Raw genomic sequence first — 19,788 nt, forward strand, 5'->3', positions numbered from 1 at the left:
GACCTTCTCTCTGAGATACTGGACTGCCCTACAAATTTGTCAAAATGCAAACACAATTTGGGATGGTCTTTCACAGTCCAATCCACTTGCTGTGCAGCTTGGAAGAATTTGGTAACATGTGCCTCTGAGCATATAGTGAGTGGTGGCAACACCTGCAATTAGCCCAAATAATAGAAGACATGTGCTGTCCTGATCTTGTTTTAGCAGGGAGGAAGCTACATTATTAAGACAGTTGATATAGTTCAGATGGTCACTTTAAATATGTCTGATTTCCTTTGCAACTTTAGTGAAGTTTCCTATAGGAAATCATTTTCTTTTGTTTCTATTTCTGTGAATATGTGAAGTAGAGCAAAATTTGCACTAAAAAACCCTCCAAACATAATTGTGGAATAATGTTACTGATTTCTGCAGAATAGTCTCCAGTGGACCTCAGGAGTGTCTCAATTTGCACAAGATAAAACAGTGGGAGGTAAAATATATTCTAGCAAAATTATAGGTGTGCTCTATGTTTTTAATTGACTGTGCCCACCTTGCCTTAAATGAAGTGGTTTAAACATAGCAGGCTGAAAACATGCATCCTCTTTTTTCCCACAGCTAAGAGTTATTGCTGAAGTAGCAACATATTGTAATCGGTCTGATTTTACATCAAACTGCAGTTTCAGATTCCACTGGTATGTGTGTGTACTGCCTTCAAGTCGATTCCGACTTATGGTGACCCTATGAATAGGGTTTTCATGAGGTAAGTCGAGAACTGGATTAATTTAGGGCCAATCTACATGTAGTAACTTTCAACTGCCATGTGGGTGTCACTTAAAATAGCCTCCATGCAGTGTAATAATATGCTGCATGGATCAACTCCATTGTATAGACCAGCCTTCCCCATCCTGTGCCCTTCCAGATGTTGCTGGACTACAACTCCCATCAGCCCCAGCCAGATAGTCAGTGTGGTCAAGAAGATGGGAGTTGTGTAGCTGTGGTTTTTCTGCCCCCTTTCCCCTTTATTTTTCATCCAAGCAAAAGATTGTGCCAAAGGCATCAATTCATTGTTTCTCAGGATTCTTTCCTTCTCTAGGATGCACATCTTAATGTGGTGAGGGAGTTTGAGAGTGTCGAAGAAGCTGAGAGCAATGCCGTCAGGAGTCTAGACCAAGTGGCTAGACTCCTAACAGGGGCACCCAAGGCAGAATGGTCAAAGCTGAGATACCAGACTGATATGCATCCAAACTCAGAGGAAGGCAATGGTAAACCACCTCTGAATACCTTTTACCATGAAAACCCTATGAACAGAGTATCCAAAATGCAATAAGATCTAGTGCTGGAAGATGAGACCCCCAAGTCAGATGGCACTCAATGAGCTACTGGGGAAGAACAACCAACAAGTACAAGTAGTGCTGTGACTAATGACGCCACTGGGTCAAAGCCGAATGGAAGCCCGGAGGCTGATGTGCATAGATGCGAAGTCCGGAGTTGTACAATGTACACAATAGGAACATGGAATGTGAGAAGCATGAACCAGGGAAAGTTAGAAATTGTCAAGCAAGAAATAGATCACATCAACATTACAATACTTGGCATGAGTGAATTAAAATAGACGGGAATGGGACATTTTCAATCAGGCAAATACAAAATATTTTATGCAGCAAATAAGAAATTAAGAAGAAACGGGGTTGCTTTAATAGTGAGAAGTGAGGTAGCAAAAGCAACTAAGAGCTATAATGCAAGGTCTGAGTGAGTGATATCAATGAGATTTAATGGGAAACCTATTAACATAACCATTATCCAAGTCTATGCTCCAACGGCAAACAAAGAAGAGGAATTGGAGAGATTTTACGCAGCAGTACAGGAAGAAATTTATCACACATGAAAACAAGATGTGATGACAATCATGGGGGACTGGAATGCAAAAGTAGGGAACAGAGAAGAACTAGAAATTGTGGGGAAATGGGGCTTAGGATATAGAAATGAAGGAAAATAAATTGGCTTCACAGAATTCAGTACGTTTTTCTCTTGCAAACACATTTTTTGAGAAGCCAAAAAGACGAATGTACATGTGGACATGACCAAATGGTCAATATAGGAATCAAATTGATTATATAATTGGGAGCAAAAGATGGAGAAGTTCCATACTTTCTGCAAAAACAAGACCAGGAGCAGACTGTGGTACATATCATGAATGGGTACTATCGAAAATCAGAGTAAAGCTAAAGGAGAACAACAAAGCAATCATAATGCCAAAATACAATTTAAATAACATCCCAGAAGAATATAAAGATCAAATAAACAGATTTGAGGCTTTAAACTTAGTTGATAGAGAACCAGAAGAACTATGGATTGAAGTCAAAGACATTATCAGGGAAGAATGCAAAAAGACAATATCTCTAGTTAAAAAAAGAGAAAGACCTCAATGGATGACTGAGAAAACTCTTAAAATGGTTAAAGAGAGAAGGAAAGCAAAAGCAAAAGGAGACAGAAACATGGTCAGAACCCTAATTGCAATAATACAGTGACTAGTACGTAGGGACAAAGAGAACTATTACAATAGTTATTGTATAGAAATAGAAGAGGACAACAAAAAAGGTAGAAGAGCCCTATGTCAAAAGATTAGAGAAATTAAAGGGAAATTTACACCAAGAGTAGGGATGTTGAATAAACAATAGGGGAACACACTGACTGACAGAGATGAAATAAAAGAAAGATGGAAGCAATACACTGAAGAACTCTATAAAAGAGATGACAGGATGACAGATTCATTCAAGAAGGAACCATATGATGAAGAAGCAGAAATTTTAGAATGTGAGGTGAAAGCTGCTCTTAAAATACTTGGAAGAAACAAATCACCAGGAACAGATGGCATACCAACAGAGTTGCTATAAGTTGCTGACACTGAATCCATCCAAATTTTGACAAAAATTTGTCAACAAATATGGAAAACTAAACAATGGCCCACAGACTGGAAGCGTTCAATATATATCCCATTCCAAAGAAAGGGGATCCCAGGGAATGCAGTAATTATCAGACTATTGCTTTAATATCCCATGCACGTAAAGTAATGCTCAAGCTTCTACAACAAAGGCTCTTACCATATATGGAACAAGAAATGCCAGACGTCCAAGCTGGATTTAGAAAAGGAAGAAGTACCAGAGATCATATCGTAAACATATGTTGGATAATGGAACGTAGCAAGGAATTTCAGAAGAAAACCAACCTGTGCTTTATAGATACAGCATGAAAAACTATGGAATGCTTTAAAAGAAATGGGTGTGCCACAGCATCTCATTGTCCTGATGCACAACCTATACTCTGCACAAGAGGCTACTGTAAGGACAGAATATGGAGAAACCGATTGGTTCCCCATTGGAAAGGGTGTGAGGCAGGGGTGTATTTTATCACCTTATTTGTTTAATCTCTATGCAGAACATATCATATGGAAAGCAGGATTGGACCAAGATGAAGGAGGTGTGAAAATTGGAGGGAGAAATATCAATAATTTAAGATATGCAGATGATACCATACTACTAGCAGAAACCAGTAACGATTTGAAACGAATGCTGATGAAAGTTAAAGAGGAAAGCACAAAAGCAGGACTACAGCTGAACATCAAGAAGACTAAAGTAATGACAACAGAAGATTTATGTAACTTTACAGTTGACAATGAGGACATTGAACTTGTCAAGGAGTATCAATACCTTGGCACAGTCATTAACCAAAATGGAGACAATAGTCAAGAAATCAGAAGATGGCTATGACTGGGGAGTGCAACTATGAGAGAACTAGAAAAGGTCCTCAAATGCAAAGATGTATCACTGAACACTAAAGTTAGGATCATTCAGACCATGGTATTCCCAATCTCTATGTATGGATGTGAAAGTTGGACAGTGAAAAATGGCGGAGAAGAGAAAAATCAACTCATCTGAAATGTGGTGTTGGAGGAGAGCTTTGCACATACCATGGACTGTGAAAAAAACAAATAATTGGGTATTAGAACAAACTAAACCAGAACTATCACTAGAAGCTAGAATGATGAAACTAAGGTTATCGTACTTTGGACACATAACGAGAAGACCTGATTCACTAGAAAAGACAATAATGCTGGGAAAAACAGAAGGGAGTAGAAAAAGAGGAAGGCCAAACAAGAGATGGATTTATTCCATAAAGGAAGCCACAGACCTGAACTTTCACAAGATCTGAACAGGGTGGTTTATAACAGGTGGTATTGGAGGTCACCAATTCATAGGGTCACCATAAGTCCAAATCAACTTGAAGGCACATAACAACAAAACAGGTTTCTTTGAACTTGGGTCTCCCTTCTGAACTTGGTCTACTTTTTGCCACCCAACCCCAATAATATGTTTCACATGTGAGCATGCAGAAATTGTCATGCACAGTTGCATGCAGGCTCCTGCTACTGCATGCAAGGATCTATGAATTGGATTACTTATCCTACAGTGGCATTAAAAGTGGAGTGACAGAACAGACCATCTGTACTATTCACAGGGAACTATCATTAGAATGAAGCACAAGATCTCCCTCCTTCTCAATTAGGTTTGTTATGATGGAGGGACTAGGGTTGGAGGCACTTTTACAGATCTCATGTGGATCTGTTGTGATCCTTTGCCAGGAGCAGGGCTTTAAATCCATCCAGATCTTGACTGATGATAGGAAAGCTACATCAAGAATCAGTCCTTCCCTGGAACATTGTGGGTGGGTGACACAACGGTTAGCCAAAGTTCAAGAACGATTGTCTTCAGAAATAGACTAATTAAGCACAATGAGGAGTAATTACATTTGTATACCCCTTCCATTCATATTCCAATTCTGCAACTGGAATATTGTACAGTTATGCTTACCTGAAATATTTGGGTATCCTTTTCCTTCCCACAATGGCCCTTTTTAGATAGTAAAAGATCAGAAAAATCCCACATTCAAATAAGTGCAAAATTTCCTTCTGTGTGTGATTAACAGAGGGGTTGCCTTCAGACTGCCACTATTTTCCATGAGGGATTCTATCATATACTGGAAAATTAGGTTTGTGCAATTAAAGTGGTTTAAAATGCTCTGGCAATCTACTTAAAAACAACAATGACTTTTTGTGGTTAAAAAACTGATGGGAAAATGCACTAAAACGTGTGGGGTAATGATCAACTGACTAGAAGTCATATACCCTCAGTGCAAACAAATCAGGATGAATGATCATTGTTGTAAAACCTCATAACTAAATGGGAATGGATGCTCAGTAAAGAACAGACAGTGTCTAACCTCCGTTTAAGCTTTGTGCAAGCAAATCAGGATGAATGAAGAAGCCCATAAAGAGTGCAAGCCTGGAACTCAAGATCACGGGACAGAGATTGTGGGTTTGGGTGGGGGAGTGATTTCCAAACAAGCTCCAAGGTCCATTTAGACAATCTTCTGGAAACAGAATAGGCTGCCTAGTTAAATGGGGTGATATTCAGAGCTCTGAGTATCAAAGAAGACTATCTACACATCTCTTGCCATAAGCATATGTCTATAAAAATGTAAATGTACTGCCTTCAAGTCGATTCCGACTTATGGTAACCCTATGAATAGGGTTTTCATGGGGCTGAGAGGCAGTGACTGGCCCAAGGTCAACCAATGAGCTTCATGGCTATGTGGGGATTCGAACCCTGCTCTCCCAGGTTGTAGTCCAGCTCCTTAATCTATAAAGTTCTGTAAATTGCAAGTACTTAGAGATCCTAAAGTAAAAATACAAAGGAAGCAAAAAAAAAGAGAGAGCAAAAATTAGATGTGCATTTTGCAATTATACAAAGTTGCATGCACAGTTGGAAGTGCTTCAAATGAACACTATGAAACTGTAGAACCACAGATGGGGAACTGGAATGTGAGGGAAAATCAGGGGGTATACAAAGTTCCCAATCTGACGAGGCTGTATAATAAAATCATCATCTTTTTACAACACCCTTATGGATTACAAAGTCTGAATGAACAAATGCATCTTTCTATGAGCCACTATCAACCACAGCTGGTTCCTAGTCATCCAGAAGACAGTAAGGGCAGGTGAGCACATTGAAGGAGACAAGCAGCAGCAGGTGCAAAAGGCAAGAACCAAAAGAAAAGAATAACACAACAAAGCATATGACAAGGAGAGTCATAAGAACCAGCACAGAAGAATCTGAAAGGTATAGGCACCATTCATGTCATTTTCAGTATATTTTCATGAGGTGCCAGGATGCTCCCTTGTACACCAAAGGCAATTCTGACAAATGATGCTTACAACAGGTTTTGCACTCTCCTTATCTTTCAGGTGAGTAGCCAACATTGGCCAGAATGTATCTTCAGTTTTGAAGTGGCTGTCTTCTTTCTCTATAAGTTAATGACATTCAGGGCTCATCCACATGGCAATTTATTGTGGGTCTGGTGCTACTTGCATCCCTTTGTAATTCCCATGGTTCACATGACGTTGCAGGCAAGCAGAAGCTATAAAGCAGTTTCCCCCTTTAAATCCGTATCAACCCAATCCAATTATAATGTGAAAAGGAAACACCGTCTTAGCTTTGCTGGGCTCCTCTTCATAGGCTCTTTGCTTTGATGTTTTTTTATTGGGCGGGCCCTCTTAGAACCCATCACTGGCTCTCTTTTCAAGCTGCGGTAGCCGCTGCCTACTTTACCTTTCGCTCACTCCACCCTCTAATCAGTTTCATATAGTTTTGTGTCAATTTCACCTCAGTGCTCTCCTGGCTTCAGCTGGGAGACCTGTGCAATTCACAAGAAACAATAAAGCTGACAAAAAAAACCTTTCCTTCTCCATTAACAATATCAATACTCCAGAGGGAGTAAACATGTAAAATTGGGGGCAGGGCCACAAGGAAACAGCAATACTAAACCTTTCCAGAGGAACATCTACTTGTGTGAAAGGAAAACAATGGATTGGAAGCTACCATTGGGCAAGAAGTGGGGACCTTGAAAAGCTATTGATTTCATGCTGTCTCCTTGTGCCCCTGTCCCCAATTTTACATGTTTACTCCCTACTGCAGCACATCTGAGGGCTTATCCCCACTGCTTCTTTAGTATGAAATTAGGCTCCCGTGTGGATAAACCCTCAGATGTGCTGCATTCCAAATGTAAAAGCTTCCTGGCTCTCGTTTCATGAAAATGTCCTAAGGGAAAAGAAGCTGCAGTATTGGGAAGCTTGAAGCCCTGAATATGATGCCTTCCATTAATTCCATTGGCATGTGAACAAAGCTGACTGAAGGCCTAATTCTGAATTGTTCCTTCATCTTAAAGGCCAGTCTCTGAGGTGGCCTGTTTTTAGCTGCAGTAGCCTCATAATCCCAGTTTGACACTATCAGCCAGACTGATGAGCACATACTATGACTCATCCAAATAGCATTACTGACTTCATTCGGACCCTATACAGCTAAAAATAGTCTAAACGCTGTATGAATCCGTACTACTAATGTGCACTGCTCTTCAATGGAAACTCAATCATGCTGGGAGGAATGCTTGCAAGGCAGCATTCTCTTTAACTGACATTAAGAAAAAATAAGCTCCAAGGTCTTTTGGCTGAATGAAGTCCCTGCTCCCCCTTTTGGCAGTGCAGGAAATGTGTTATTCCGATAGACAAGTCAGCTTTCTCCTTCCTTTGCCTTTTATATGTGGCTCTCCAGCCATGCCCATGCATTTGGCTTCTCTTGCCTTACTCCTTATCAGGTGTTCAGACCTGAGCAGCCTATTATTTTGTGTGGGAGGCCACTCTTAAGATGTGGGGAGGAAGGTAGAAGAAAGCAGAGGAATGAGCAGAGAGGGGTGCAAGGACAGAATAAAAGAGGTCCATCCACTGATTCCTTTTCAGTGCTCAACCCCTGCAGCTTCTCCTCTGCTCATTCCTCCATTTTCTTCTTCCTTTTCCTCATCTTATACCCTATTTTTGCAAATAGGTTTTTTTGGGGTGGGCAAAGTGGAGGTGCTCCCAACCCAGAAAAATAAATTTGCAGATATAAGCAGGAAAAACTATTTTCCCTTCCTGTTATCCAGGTTTAATTATTTTCCTTTAAGGACATTATGACTCTAGAAAGCAAAGTTAATAATGATAACAAGGCAAAAGATAAGAAGTGCTTGCTTTTTAACACAGATACCAAAGACAGACATTATGAAACACTGCACTTTTTTACGTTAATGTCTCAAATCCAAAACCCCCAAAATAACGAGTTGCCTGATTGTAGTAATGAACCACTTGTGTGCTCCTTCCCTGTTTTTCTATAATGCATAAAGTGGAACTTGTAGATCTCACACACACTCATAGAGCTACAATTCCAAAAGCTCTCTGGGAAGAGAGACTGACTTTTAAACAACTCTAGCTCTGTGAGGCGAATAGGAGTTTCCTAATAATTCTTCACAAACTACACTTCTCTTTTTAAAGCAGAATAATAGTGGAATAAATGTATGATGTGAATGTTGTCTCAGTCCAAAATACAGCAACACTGTTAACTAGTATAAATAGTATACTAAGAGCATATCACGCTTGAAGGGATGCATTAGCAACTAAATCATAATGCTGGCCTTGGCCTTTAAAGCCTTAAATGAGCTGAGCCAAAGGTACTTGGAAAACTGCCTGCTCCCATTCTAAGCTTCTCAACCATTACAATCTTTCTCTGATTCAAAATGCAACTATCTTCTGAGACACAGTAGGTAGCAATGTACAGCAGGGCTTTTTCAGCTTTGGCACCTCTTGGAACAGAATTTTGTAGGCAGCCAAAACCATTCAATTCAGGTGACAAAGACATTGCTTGTTTTCTCTTGCTTTGAATGGTATTTGTTTTTATTGATGCTTTATTGCTGGCCACTGATTGAATTAGTTTAGTATGATTTTATTTTGTATTAATTTTTGTGATTTTAATATGTCTATTGTTTTAAAATGCTATTATCCACCTCAGAAGACTCAGACTAAGAGGTGAAGTAAAAATAGATGATAGATGATAGATAGATAATCGAGCCAGACACTGTTGGAAACTGGATGTTGGAATACATAGACTTTTCACCTAGTCGAGCAGAACTCTTAAATTCTTGCAATTTATTGAATTTTCTTAATAGGTTCAGTATAGCACTTTTATCTGCTATGAATTTTGTGTTATTTACATCAGCTAAGCATATTTATTATTTAGTTTCCCTAATCAATAATTATCAATAAATGGCAATATGGCTTTTTCTCTAATGCTAGTGAACATTTTTGTGTTTTAAATGCATATTTCTAGTTTATAATCTTCTAATTTAACTGCAGTGACACTCCAACTTATTAGGTGTTAGAATTTATTTATAAGCATTAGAAATTGATCTTCTGAATGGCAGTCTATTTATGTGAGAAAATATATGATCTTCCACTTCTGAGGGGAAAACAATCTACAAATACCCTGTAGGAGCATGAGCATTTTATGTCCAATATTTTCTAATCACAATTCTACATTTTCCTGAAAGAGGCAAAACAGCATTCTAATTTTATCTAGCAGGCTCTCTACAACTTGCCTCACCTTTTCGCAACTACTTATGCATTTTCCTGGAAGCAACTACTTGAATCACAAAAAATCTGATTAACTTGTGAGGATTGAGATGTGACTATCTGATGTAACACCCAATGTAAACTCACTTATATTTGTGTCAGCATACAGTATCAGAGTTATATTAGTTTATTGTTTGAGGAAATAATTTATAAGTCCCACTGGAACTAGACCATTTCTAAAATCATTTTGGTTATGATCCTTAAACTGCTTTACTCCCACAAATCTCATTTATTTTACATTTAAAATTCACCTGTTAGCCTGGCAATAATTCAAAAACCAGTAACAACCTGTAATAGTGAGAAATAACATGGTTTTAAAAAACAATATATCTCTATGGTGCTTTGTTTTTTAACCAATTATGCTCAAGATTACACATGTTGAACTGAATTTGAAAAGATTACTTTTAGAAAGTAATCTGCCTTGCAAATTGATAACAGCTCCAATAGATAGATAAACAAACACGATACATTTTGTAAGTGCTAAAAAGGTCTGCTTGCACATCAGGACTTCCTGTTTCTCTTCCCCTGTCCCCTGTGTGTCCCTGATAGCTGCTATGGAGCTGGAGGAATCTCCACAGCAAATTTGGAAGCATGTGAGGGGCTTTAGGGTGGGCGGAGAGGAAGGACAATTTCCATTGCACAAGTAGTACTCTGCTCATGGGAAGTTGGATTCAGCCCTCAGAGTGTAGCCAATGAGCACTCAACATCAAAATCCACAGAGGAGGATTTTGAAGAGAATTTTTAGGAGGAAATACTAGGACATTTTTGGGAGGAAAAAAACCCCTAGAAGCCCTAGTTTTAGTGTTTCAATCTGATAATCTAAGAACATAATTTAAGAGGATCATATCTGAGGTCATCTTGACTATTCAATGTTTGTGTGCAGTGGCAGTTAAATTAAATGCTATATTAAACATTATATACATTTGTTACATATATCCTTGAGCTGAATTAGAGGTTAGCCAATATCACATTTTCTTTCTATCTAGTCTTCAGCTAAAGGATCTGTGGTAGCAGGCATGATAAAGATCCCTGCATGGAAATACTGAGAGCTATTTTCCAGTTGGAGTAGATAGCCTCAGTGTAATTAATGTTCAGAAGTCCCATGCATGCTTTCCTATCTGTTTTACCACACTGGAATATGTGGCAACTCCTCTGACCCACATTTTATTTAGGACTCAATGATGTGAATGTGGCCTCGGTCCAAAATACAACTAGACATCTACACTCTACTCTCTACACAAGCTATACCTAGTACATTTTCCTAGGTCCTTGAATAATCTTAACACTCAGTGGTTTCTTCTAGGCTACAGCTTGCGGTTAGCGAGGAGAGAGGATAACCATGAGGCTGGGTTCGTAGCTCAGTGTGGTGCTGTGCTAAAATAGTTTGGGGAGGAGCAAAGCAGCTACACACTCCTCTTTAGCAGGCTGCATGTTTGTGTGCCCCCTGGAAGCCATAGTTTGGTTTACTGTGATGTCCAAAAGAGGCCAGTATAAGCCAGCTCTTTATATCATTGTAATGAGATTCCTCCTACTGGGAGGAAGGGTGGGATATAAACCTAATAAATAAATAAATAAATAAATAAATAAATAAATATGGTTGCAAATGCAATTCCATAGAACTACTAAAAGATTCGTTCCTTCATACAAATTCTCAACACTTCATTATACTTTTTTAAATTTTTTTCCACAACTGATACTTTTTATTTAATATAATTTCATACTGTGGGACACTATTAATTGATCCCAGGAATACAAAATAAGATAATTCAAACAACTTTTTGTGGAATATTATAATTTTTAATTGACTGTGCTTTGGTTCAAGTTCTATAGCAAAAATTCAAAAGGCTACATACGTCTTCTGCTCAAATTTCTTGGCAAGTATTTTAAATTTCATTCCAAATGTTATAAAGGTTGCTAAAAAGTAAAGAATTACAAAGTAGCTATTATAAGCTGTGTCTTTTATATCGACTTCTGCTATTCAAGAACATGCAAGCCTGAGAATGTATAAGAATGACTAAAAATGTCTATTGTTCATTAATGAATTACGCTAATTACAGCACAATTCAAAATGATCTAAAAATACACATTACAATTACTTACACAAAAGAAAAGCTAAGTATTCCTTGGCTCAGATGAGAAGCATCTGAATTAACATCAGAGACATAAGTTATATTTCCTGTTTTGCTTTTGTATTGATGGTAGAGTATAGCTATGTATTAATTATCTAACCATAGATATTTACTCTGCAACCTGAGGCTCAAAATTCTTCATCCCTCTAAGTGGGAAGATGTTCATGAAGCTAAGGAAATGTCAATGGAAACCTACATAACATGAGACATTGGAGACATGTTTTCTTAGTAGCTTCTTACTTAGAGACACAGTACAGAACATAGTAGGCTTTGAAAAACAAACTGTTCACTGAGCTACATTAAGCCATCCTCAAAGTTGGTGACAGGCACAAATGTTGGCATTGGTGGCCATGAACATCTTTATCATGTATCAGTTAAAACTCAATATTCTTAAATCCTGAAGCTAGGTAATTAAATATACAGCAATAATTTCTGGAACATCAGTTCCAGACAATGGGCACTTTGGCTGGGATTCAATCACATACCAGCAAATTCAGCTTGTGCAGTTACAGTTGATTTTGAGGTCTTGAGCAACAAAAGATCTGACTTTTTGCGACAAGGAAAGTTACTGGGAAATATGCTGGAAAGTGTGAGATAACACCTGTCTTGAAACAACATCTAATCTCCTTGCAAACAAAATCAGAACCATTGCCTAATCTCCCTGCATACAAATTAGGATGACTGCTCAACAAACAGGTAATCTGGAAGAGCTCAATTTCTCCCAAATCCCATCAACTTTCATATCAAATATTCAAACTGCTTTTTTCATCTTCACCAAATAAGCAACAATTCTGCCACATACTCTACCACAAACTTGTACTAATCTGGTAGAACCCTTTTACCAGTTTACAGGTTGATATAGACAACCAGATGTCTTTCTGAAGGTATTTTGGTCATATGTATGGTTTGTTAGTGCCAATAGAATTTTAGCCATCACCTTGCAAATACATTCTGAGTATTCCCAAGTGTAGTCCAAGGGATTGGGACAAAGAGACAATTAGGACTTCTTGCAGCTCATTGCCCATCAATCAGCTTCAGGTTATCACTTTTTATGCACACATTACAACCTTTTAAGCCATTAAATTTGCATGGAAGAAACTGAATCACAGCAAGTATTTGTTACGCTATTGTTATTTAGACATCTGATGAACCTCATGAGGAAAGAGAGCTGATCAGTCAGGACCTACTGGCTCATTTCACTAACAGGCAAAGGAAAATACATTTTAAAGTACAAATCTATGATATTTAATTTTATATTATGAAGTGCTACACCAGGAAGCAGAAGCTGTTATTATTATCACAATTTAACAAGGAGCAGATTAAGCCAGACATTACAGAGCCCACGTAACAATCAGCTACTGAAAGCAATAAAATTATACTGCACAGTCCACTTAGAAAAGAAAAATATAGAGCAACACTGACTAGTAATATAAGATGGAGAAAAACCAAGGCTTGGCTGGCCTTTTCCTTTTTATGACACAATTCTCTAGGAATAATTTCTCTGCATGGATCTATACTTTTTAATAATAACCCAGAGGTTTCTAAAGCAGTTTTCCTGCAACTCCTCAAAGAAATATGGTTGCTGTATGCACAAGCATAATATAAATATAAATACATGCATAGAAATAGAAATCTGAGGCATTTATGTTCACTGAACTATATTTATTTATTTATTTATTATTTGATTTATATCCTGCCCTTCCTCCCAGCAGGAGCCCAGGGCGGCAATTGCATATATAGCAATTGCATACACATTTGCAGAAACCCTTCTGCAGAGAAAGCCCTCACCTACATTTGAAACCTATAATGGGACTTTTCTAATTTCTGCAATTCTACCTGATTCAAGTCTGATGTTTCTTTGAAAAAATGTAGCTTGTAAAATATATTAAAAGGTACAGTGATTGCTTAATTGTCTGCAACAATATTCTTTACTGAATCACACACAAAAAATCCATACTTCCCTTGCAGTAATAGTATTCTAAAAATATGTCCAGCTGGAAAAACCAGTCAGTTCTACACACACTCTAAAAGACAAGTCACAGCTACAGCATGGAAACAAAATAGCAATTTTAAACTAAGCAACTGGATTTGTGCAACATAGGAAAAAACATTAATCAAGCCATTTATATGAATGTGATTACAGTATATAGAAAGAAGACCATATAGAATTTTGGAGTGCAGAAACGGATAGGGCCATATAGGAAGTATTCACTTCTTTTCTCAAGTATACTAATACGAAGCAGTGAGCTTCAAATTTTATGTGAATGAAACAACAGCAGTTAAAGGCTTTTTAAAAAAAATCTAACCATCTCAAGGGGATTTAATTGGAATAACAATGACTGCAATGCTAAATACCTCAGATCCTGACAGTGTCAGATGACTGTAAAAATCATAATCACTCTTCCAAAAGGGAAGAAAGGAGAAAAGATTAATTAGAATTTTAAGGCATTCTCGTACTTTAAGGACACTTTAATTTTCCGTATTATATGCCCATTTTCTATGTGAAATGAAATAGATTCTTCAATATTGTTTGCCTTAGTTAGTGCACAAAGCATTATTGAATTATATTAGATTTTTCAGGTGCTGTGATTCTAGGGCTTACGATGTCCATTATGAGAAATCACAGAATAATTTTAGAGAGGTATTAAACAATTGCTTTCAGGTTCTGTTACTGCAAAAATAGTGCTGCATTGTTACTATACTTAGTTATTGTTGCTGCCTCAGACTTGCAAAATGACAGTTACAACAGAAGTCTAATTGGAGTAATCTTTTCAATAAATCCAACGGTCTATTTTCCTTCAACTCTCATAGGAGCTGAATTTAGTAAACACAGTTTGCTGGGTCTTTGCAGCCTGAAATAATCTTCTACTTTAATAACCTTACTGCAGCTTGCAAAACTGGCAACTATTTATTTTACCAAGAACTACTGAGCGAGGAACATTATAATGAATAACAAATTGAGTAACTCAGGTTCTCAGGAAAAAAACACATTGCTTCTCATTTTAGATGGAACACTCAGAGCTTCTATTAAATGTTGCTTTCTTCTTTCAATTAGACAGATTTTAAGGCCTTGTAATCAACTTCCTCTGACTAGAAAATATTTTAAGCAGCAGACAAACAGTGATGTAACTAAATACAGATTGTTCTGTGTGTGTCTGAATACATAAGTGCAGCACTTTTCTTTAGATTTTTTTAAAAAATACTATATGGTCATAGAGCAGATTACACTTCCTCAAGGTAAAATGTCAGCTGGGAACACTTTATTTAGAGGTTGGCAAACTAGCATGAACCTGCATACTTTTAAAGTCATTGGGCAATGTAATGCCCAGCTTGTGCTACCTGACTCTCTGTCCAGATTCCAGCTATGCTGAAAGATCTCCAATAATCCTGATACAACAGCTGCAATCATCAAGCCCATTACCTTGAAGGAGGCTTGTTGGCTTTCACTGGTTCAGGTTAGCCATTTAACCTAGCTCTAACTAGCCAAAGAAAATACTCTATAAGCAAATGACAATCTCAAGTTTGAGACTGAAAGCAAATGAATGCATTGATGAAAGCAAAGGTGGCATTTTTATTTCATTAAGCCAGTTTTGTACAATTTAACTAATTACGGGTTTGTTTCTGGGCTCAATTCAAGGCTTGGTACCTGTATACCTCAAGGACTACCTTCATCCATATGTTCTTCCTGTATGCCCCAATAACAATTTTCTTAACCTTGGGAACCACAGCTGGTGATAACCAGGGCTAGGGCTTTTTCTGTTGTGGCACACACCCTGTGGAATGCCTTTGCCAAGTGAAGTGTACTGGGCCATGTCACTATATTGTTTCAGACAGCTGGTCAGACCATCTGTGAACTTTGTTAACATAACTCAAGGTTAACCTGGCTGTTTCAAAAGGCTTATAAACAACTCCTGTCTTTTGCCATTTTATTTTTGGTGTCTTTGTTTTGAAAACTGTTTTGGATTTTGTTATGGGGAGTTGGCATTGATGTGAATATTTGTGATATGTTAGTATTTGTTAAAGGTTAATGATCTTTAATCTTCCTTGCACTACTCCTTCCCTCTTGCCTTCTCAGTGTGCCATGATTAATTCAGTTAAGCTTAGTTTTCATTTATGAAAACCTGGAAACTATGGTTATTAGATCACAATAAGCCAGGATCTTAAACCAGTTCAAACCATGGTTTCGTATCCTGCCTTGTTCTGATCTAGAGTTACCCAGTTTGGATGTAATAGAAAACTATTGTTAATGGAAGGCTTCTGAGGCTCCAATAGATAGATAGATAATAGGTAGATGATAGATAGTCGATAGATAGACAGATGATAGGTAGATGGTTTCTCTGGTCAGATGGTGGATACATACCCTGTCCTGGACGGGGTTACATTCCCCCTAAAGGATCAGGTTCGTAGTTTGGGAGTCGTTTTAGACTCTTCCCCGTCACTTGAGGCCCATGTAGCCTCGGTGGCACGGAATGCATTCTACCAACTTCGGTTGGTAGCCCAGCTACGTCCCTATCTGAGTAAGGAGGACCTTACATCAGTGGTTCATGCTCTGGTAACCTCACGTTTGGACTACTGCAACGCACTCTACGTAGGGCTACCTTTGAAGACGGTTCGGAAGCTACAGCTAGTGCAAAATACGGCAGCCAGACTGCTAACAAGAACTAAGCGGTCTGAGCATATAACACCTGTTCTGGCTCGCTTGCACTGGCTTCCAATATGCTACCGGGCCAGATTCAAAGTGTTGGTTTTAACCTATAAAGCCTTATACGGCACAGGACCACGATACCTGCAGGAACGCCTCTCCCATTACGAACCGGCTCGTACACTACGGTCTACTACGAAGGCCCTCCTCCGGGTCCTGACCCATAGGGAGGCCCGGAGGGTAGTAACAAGATCTAGGGCCTTCTCAGTGGTGGCCCCCGAATTATGGAATAGTCTCCCTGAGGAGGAACGCCTGGCGCCGACACTATTATCCTTTCGGCGCCAGGTTAGAACCTTTCTCTTCTCTGAGGCATTTTAATTTAAGTTATTTATGTAAATGTTGTAATTTCTATTTTAGATGGTGTATTTTTATATTTGTTATACTGACTTTGTAATTTTATTATTGTATATGTTGTTATGTTTGCCGCCCAGAGAGCTGTTGGCTAGTCGGGCGGGATATAAACTGAATAAATAATAATAATAATAATGATAGATGATAGATAGCAGCAGCGCACTGAGAAGGGAAAAAGGTTTGGGTGGTATGAGGAAGAAGCACGTAGGCACAAGGCTTCAGGTTCAAACCAGGCATCTGCTTAGACTTTACTACTTGGTAATTGCCACTACTGAGTTAAGTGGCTACTCGGTTGCATTGTGCCCTCTCAGCTGATCAGATAGCAAGAAGTTTCAGTTACTGCACCAAAGTCTGTGGGGTTTTTGTGTGGTTGTAATACTCAACACTCACACAGATATATGCCTGAACTACACATTTCTGGTTATTTACAGCAGTATAATAGACACACCACTTTTAAAGTGGTGGGAAGGATCTGCATACAAAATTTAGTGGACTTAGGAAAGACAGATACATATCTGAAGTCATCTCTTGACCCTATGCGCTACACAGAAAAGGTATCAATTTTTAATACAACTTCTACATATTTGGTGCAAGTTTTGAAAAAAAAACCCTCAAAGTTTGAAAACATTTCCACAATTCCCAGACACACAGGAATGTTTACATTTCAACTATACTTGATCTGAAGGATTCAAAGCTTAAATTGTAAGAGTGTATCTTACAGAAACAATAATTATAATCATCCATACCTGAGCAAGGGCTGCTTTGGATAAGAAGGCTGGTCACTGTTTTGGGAGGTCTGAGGCTTTTTTGTGACTTGCTTATAAATATTCCTTGCAGTCACTCCAATCCACAGCATTGTAGAGAGCGTAGAATAATGCAATACTATGCCAATCTAAAATAAAATGGTGACAGTTAGTAAGAATCAACAAATGGCTATGAAAAGAAGATATGCTGTAACAATCATACTGTTATACATGTTTACAAGTATGCTGATGTTTTTGCAAAATGAAATGAATTTGTGGTTGCTTTAACAACTTCTTTGAATTTCTCTAGTTCCTTTTAATCTTTGGGAAAAAATGAAAGTGAACTGAAATCAAGTGGTATCTCTGACTTAAGCTGGTGCTTAACCTTGCCAGTACCTGAGAAAACCTGTAGGAATTTTATAAAATAGAACAGACAAAATGTGCAAGGTTTCTTTAGGTGAAACACTTGCTGTCATGATGCTCTCGTCCTGTTTAAACTAAGAAAAAAAAGGAGGGAAAAGTGCTTATGTTTAAAAAATAAAGGAATATTAGTTAACTGATAGGATCATGTAGATATTAAACTTAAGCCCCATCTGTGCAGACACTTTGCTCCCGTTTTTTCCATGTGGAAAGGAAATAACATCTTTCAGATATGTGATTATATCTCAAGAGCCACTGTTTGCAGCCAAATCCTGCAAATCTTTATACAGATAAAGAGGCGAGACACAAGAAAATGGATTGAACTAGGGTCACATTTATTAAACATTATTCCAACAAGTTCTGAAGTGGTGTCTTAACTGTGCATTATCCTAACATCTGCAGGAACTGCCAGGCAACTTTATCTGCTACTAGCTAAGACAGCCTGCCCCTGTCTTAGATGAGAGGTAGTCATTTAATTATGCCATTCCCACAATCCACATCCCTTCAGGTGTTCAGGTATGTCAGTCTCTCACCTCTGGGTTTCACAGGTCATCTGTATCCCTAAAGTAATCTATACACTGGCCCCAAATCCAACAGCCCTCGGTGGCAAATCTCAGCAATAACCAATAATAATAAAGATGCCTCAGGCTGCTAACCTAAGATCTTTCCTGTCAGTGTCAATCTTCCTGCACAGCCCCACCAATGTAATCTAACACCTGAGTGCATCAGCACATAACTTCTCCACTAGGTACACAGTACAGACAAGAAAAGACAATCAAACTATAGCCACTGTTATCATTTCTACTCTGTCCCATAGCGACCAGATGATTATGGCCCGGGGAAAGAATCTCACGGCAAGTGGGGAGATCAACCTAGTCCCATACATCGGCCAAAGAAAGAGCAGATGCAGGGAGTTCTCTTCCCTCTTCCCTGCTAGAAAGAACACTCTCTCCTCCCTGTCAGAAAGCTGCACTGGAACTGTAGAGTTAAAGACCAGTACACTCTGCTCTCTGACATTGGTCAGGGGTCTATGGGCCACTGGGATTCTGCATCCCCGGCCTCACAGGAAGAATGTCACAGCAAATGGGAAACTAACCTGGCCCCATCCATCAGCCAAAGACATAGCAATTGCAGGAAGCTTGCTTTGCCTCTTGCCATCTAAACCCCCCCACTTATGAGCACTTTGTAACTAAGAACTAGCGCTAGGGTTTGTTTTTTACTTCCACCCTCCCAATTCCTTTTCCTTTTATGTTGTGTCTTTAAGGCAGGGACATATTTTTATTTATTTATTTATTTATTTATTATTTCGATTTATATACCGCCCTTAGCAAAAATAGCTCTCAGGGCGGTGAACAAACAAAGTAAAATACAATATATCTGTCAGGCCCAGGATGTGACTCAGGAACCAGACCAACGATTGTAGTTAATTCGTGTTTTATTAGGGTAATGTCCAAACAAAGACTGCGTTTTCTCATGAATCAATACAGGGATACAGGTCCTGCGGCATTGGGAGAAAGTTGACAGAGCAAGAGACTTCTTCCCGCCTGTTCTTTAAGAAGGGGCCAAACGGGCGCGCAATCTTTCGCTCCTCCTTAACTGCCCCTCAGGTACTGCCCGCCTTCCCCCCCTTCTCTCCTGTCTTTTCAGCTGTCTGCGTGTGCGCGGTGAGGGGGGAAGCATCACCCCCTCCTCTTCTGAAGTTTCCGATTCCAGGATGGGGGATAGGGGAGGGGCTGATGGTAAACTGTCTCCCTGCTTTTCGGCTGTGAGCAGCCCTCCCTCTTCCCCCTCTTGCTCTGAGCCTGAAAGAGGGGGAGGCGTGAGAATGTCCAAGGAGGGCTCAGGCTCCCCGTTGCTAAGCGACCTCATCACTGGCAGTTCCTCTGTTTCGTCTTCGCTCCAAAGGGGGGAAGT

General features: G+C 38.9%; 1 protein-coding gene across 20 annotated transcripts in view; it reads right to left on the bottom strand.

The window, feature by feature from the left end:
• The window catches only part of ADGRA1 (adhesion G protein-coupled receptor A1), a 588,775-nt gene that overhangs the window by 48,108 nt on the left and 520,879 nt on the right, over positions 1-19,788 (bottom strand). For all 20 annotated transcript variants that reach the window (XM_061635602.1, XM_061635607.1, XM_061635603.1 and 17 more), the window contains one exon: positions 17,458-17,603. In XM_061635602.1, the coding sequence (XP_061491586.1) occupies positions 17,458-17,603 (146 nt within the window). The remainder of the gene's footprint in view (positions 1-17,457; positions 17,604-19,788) is intronic.

The sequence above is a fragment of the Rhineura floridana genome, chromosome 7, assembly GCF_030035675.1.
Source record: "Rhineura floridana isolate rRhiFlo1 chromosome 7, rRhiFlo1.hap2, whole genome shotgun sequence".
Lineage (NCBI taxonomy): Eukaryota > Metazoa > Chordata > Lepidosauria > Squamata > Rhineuridae > Rhineura > Rhineura floridana.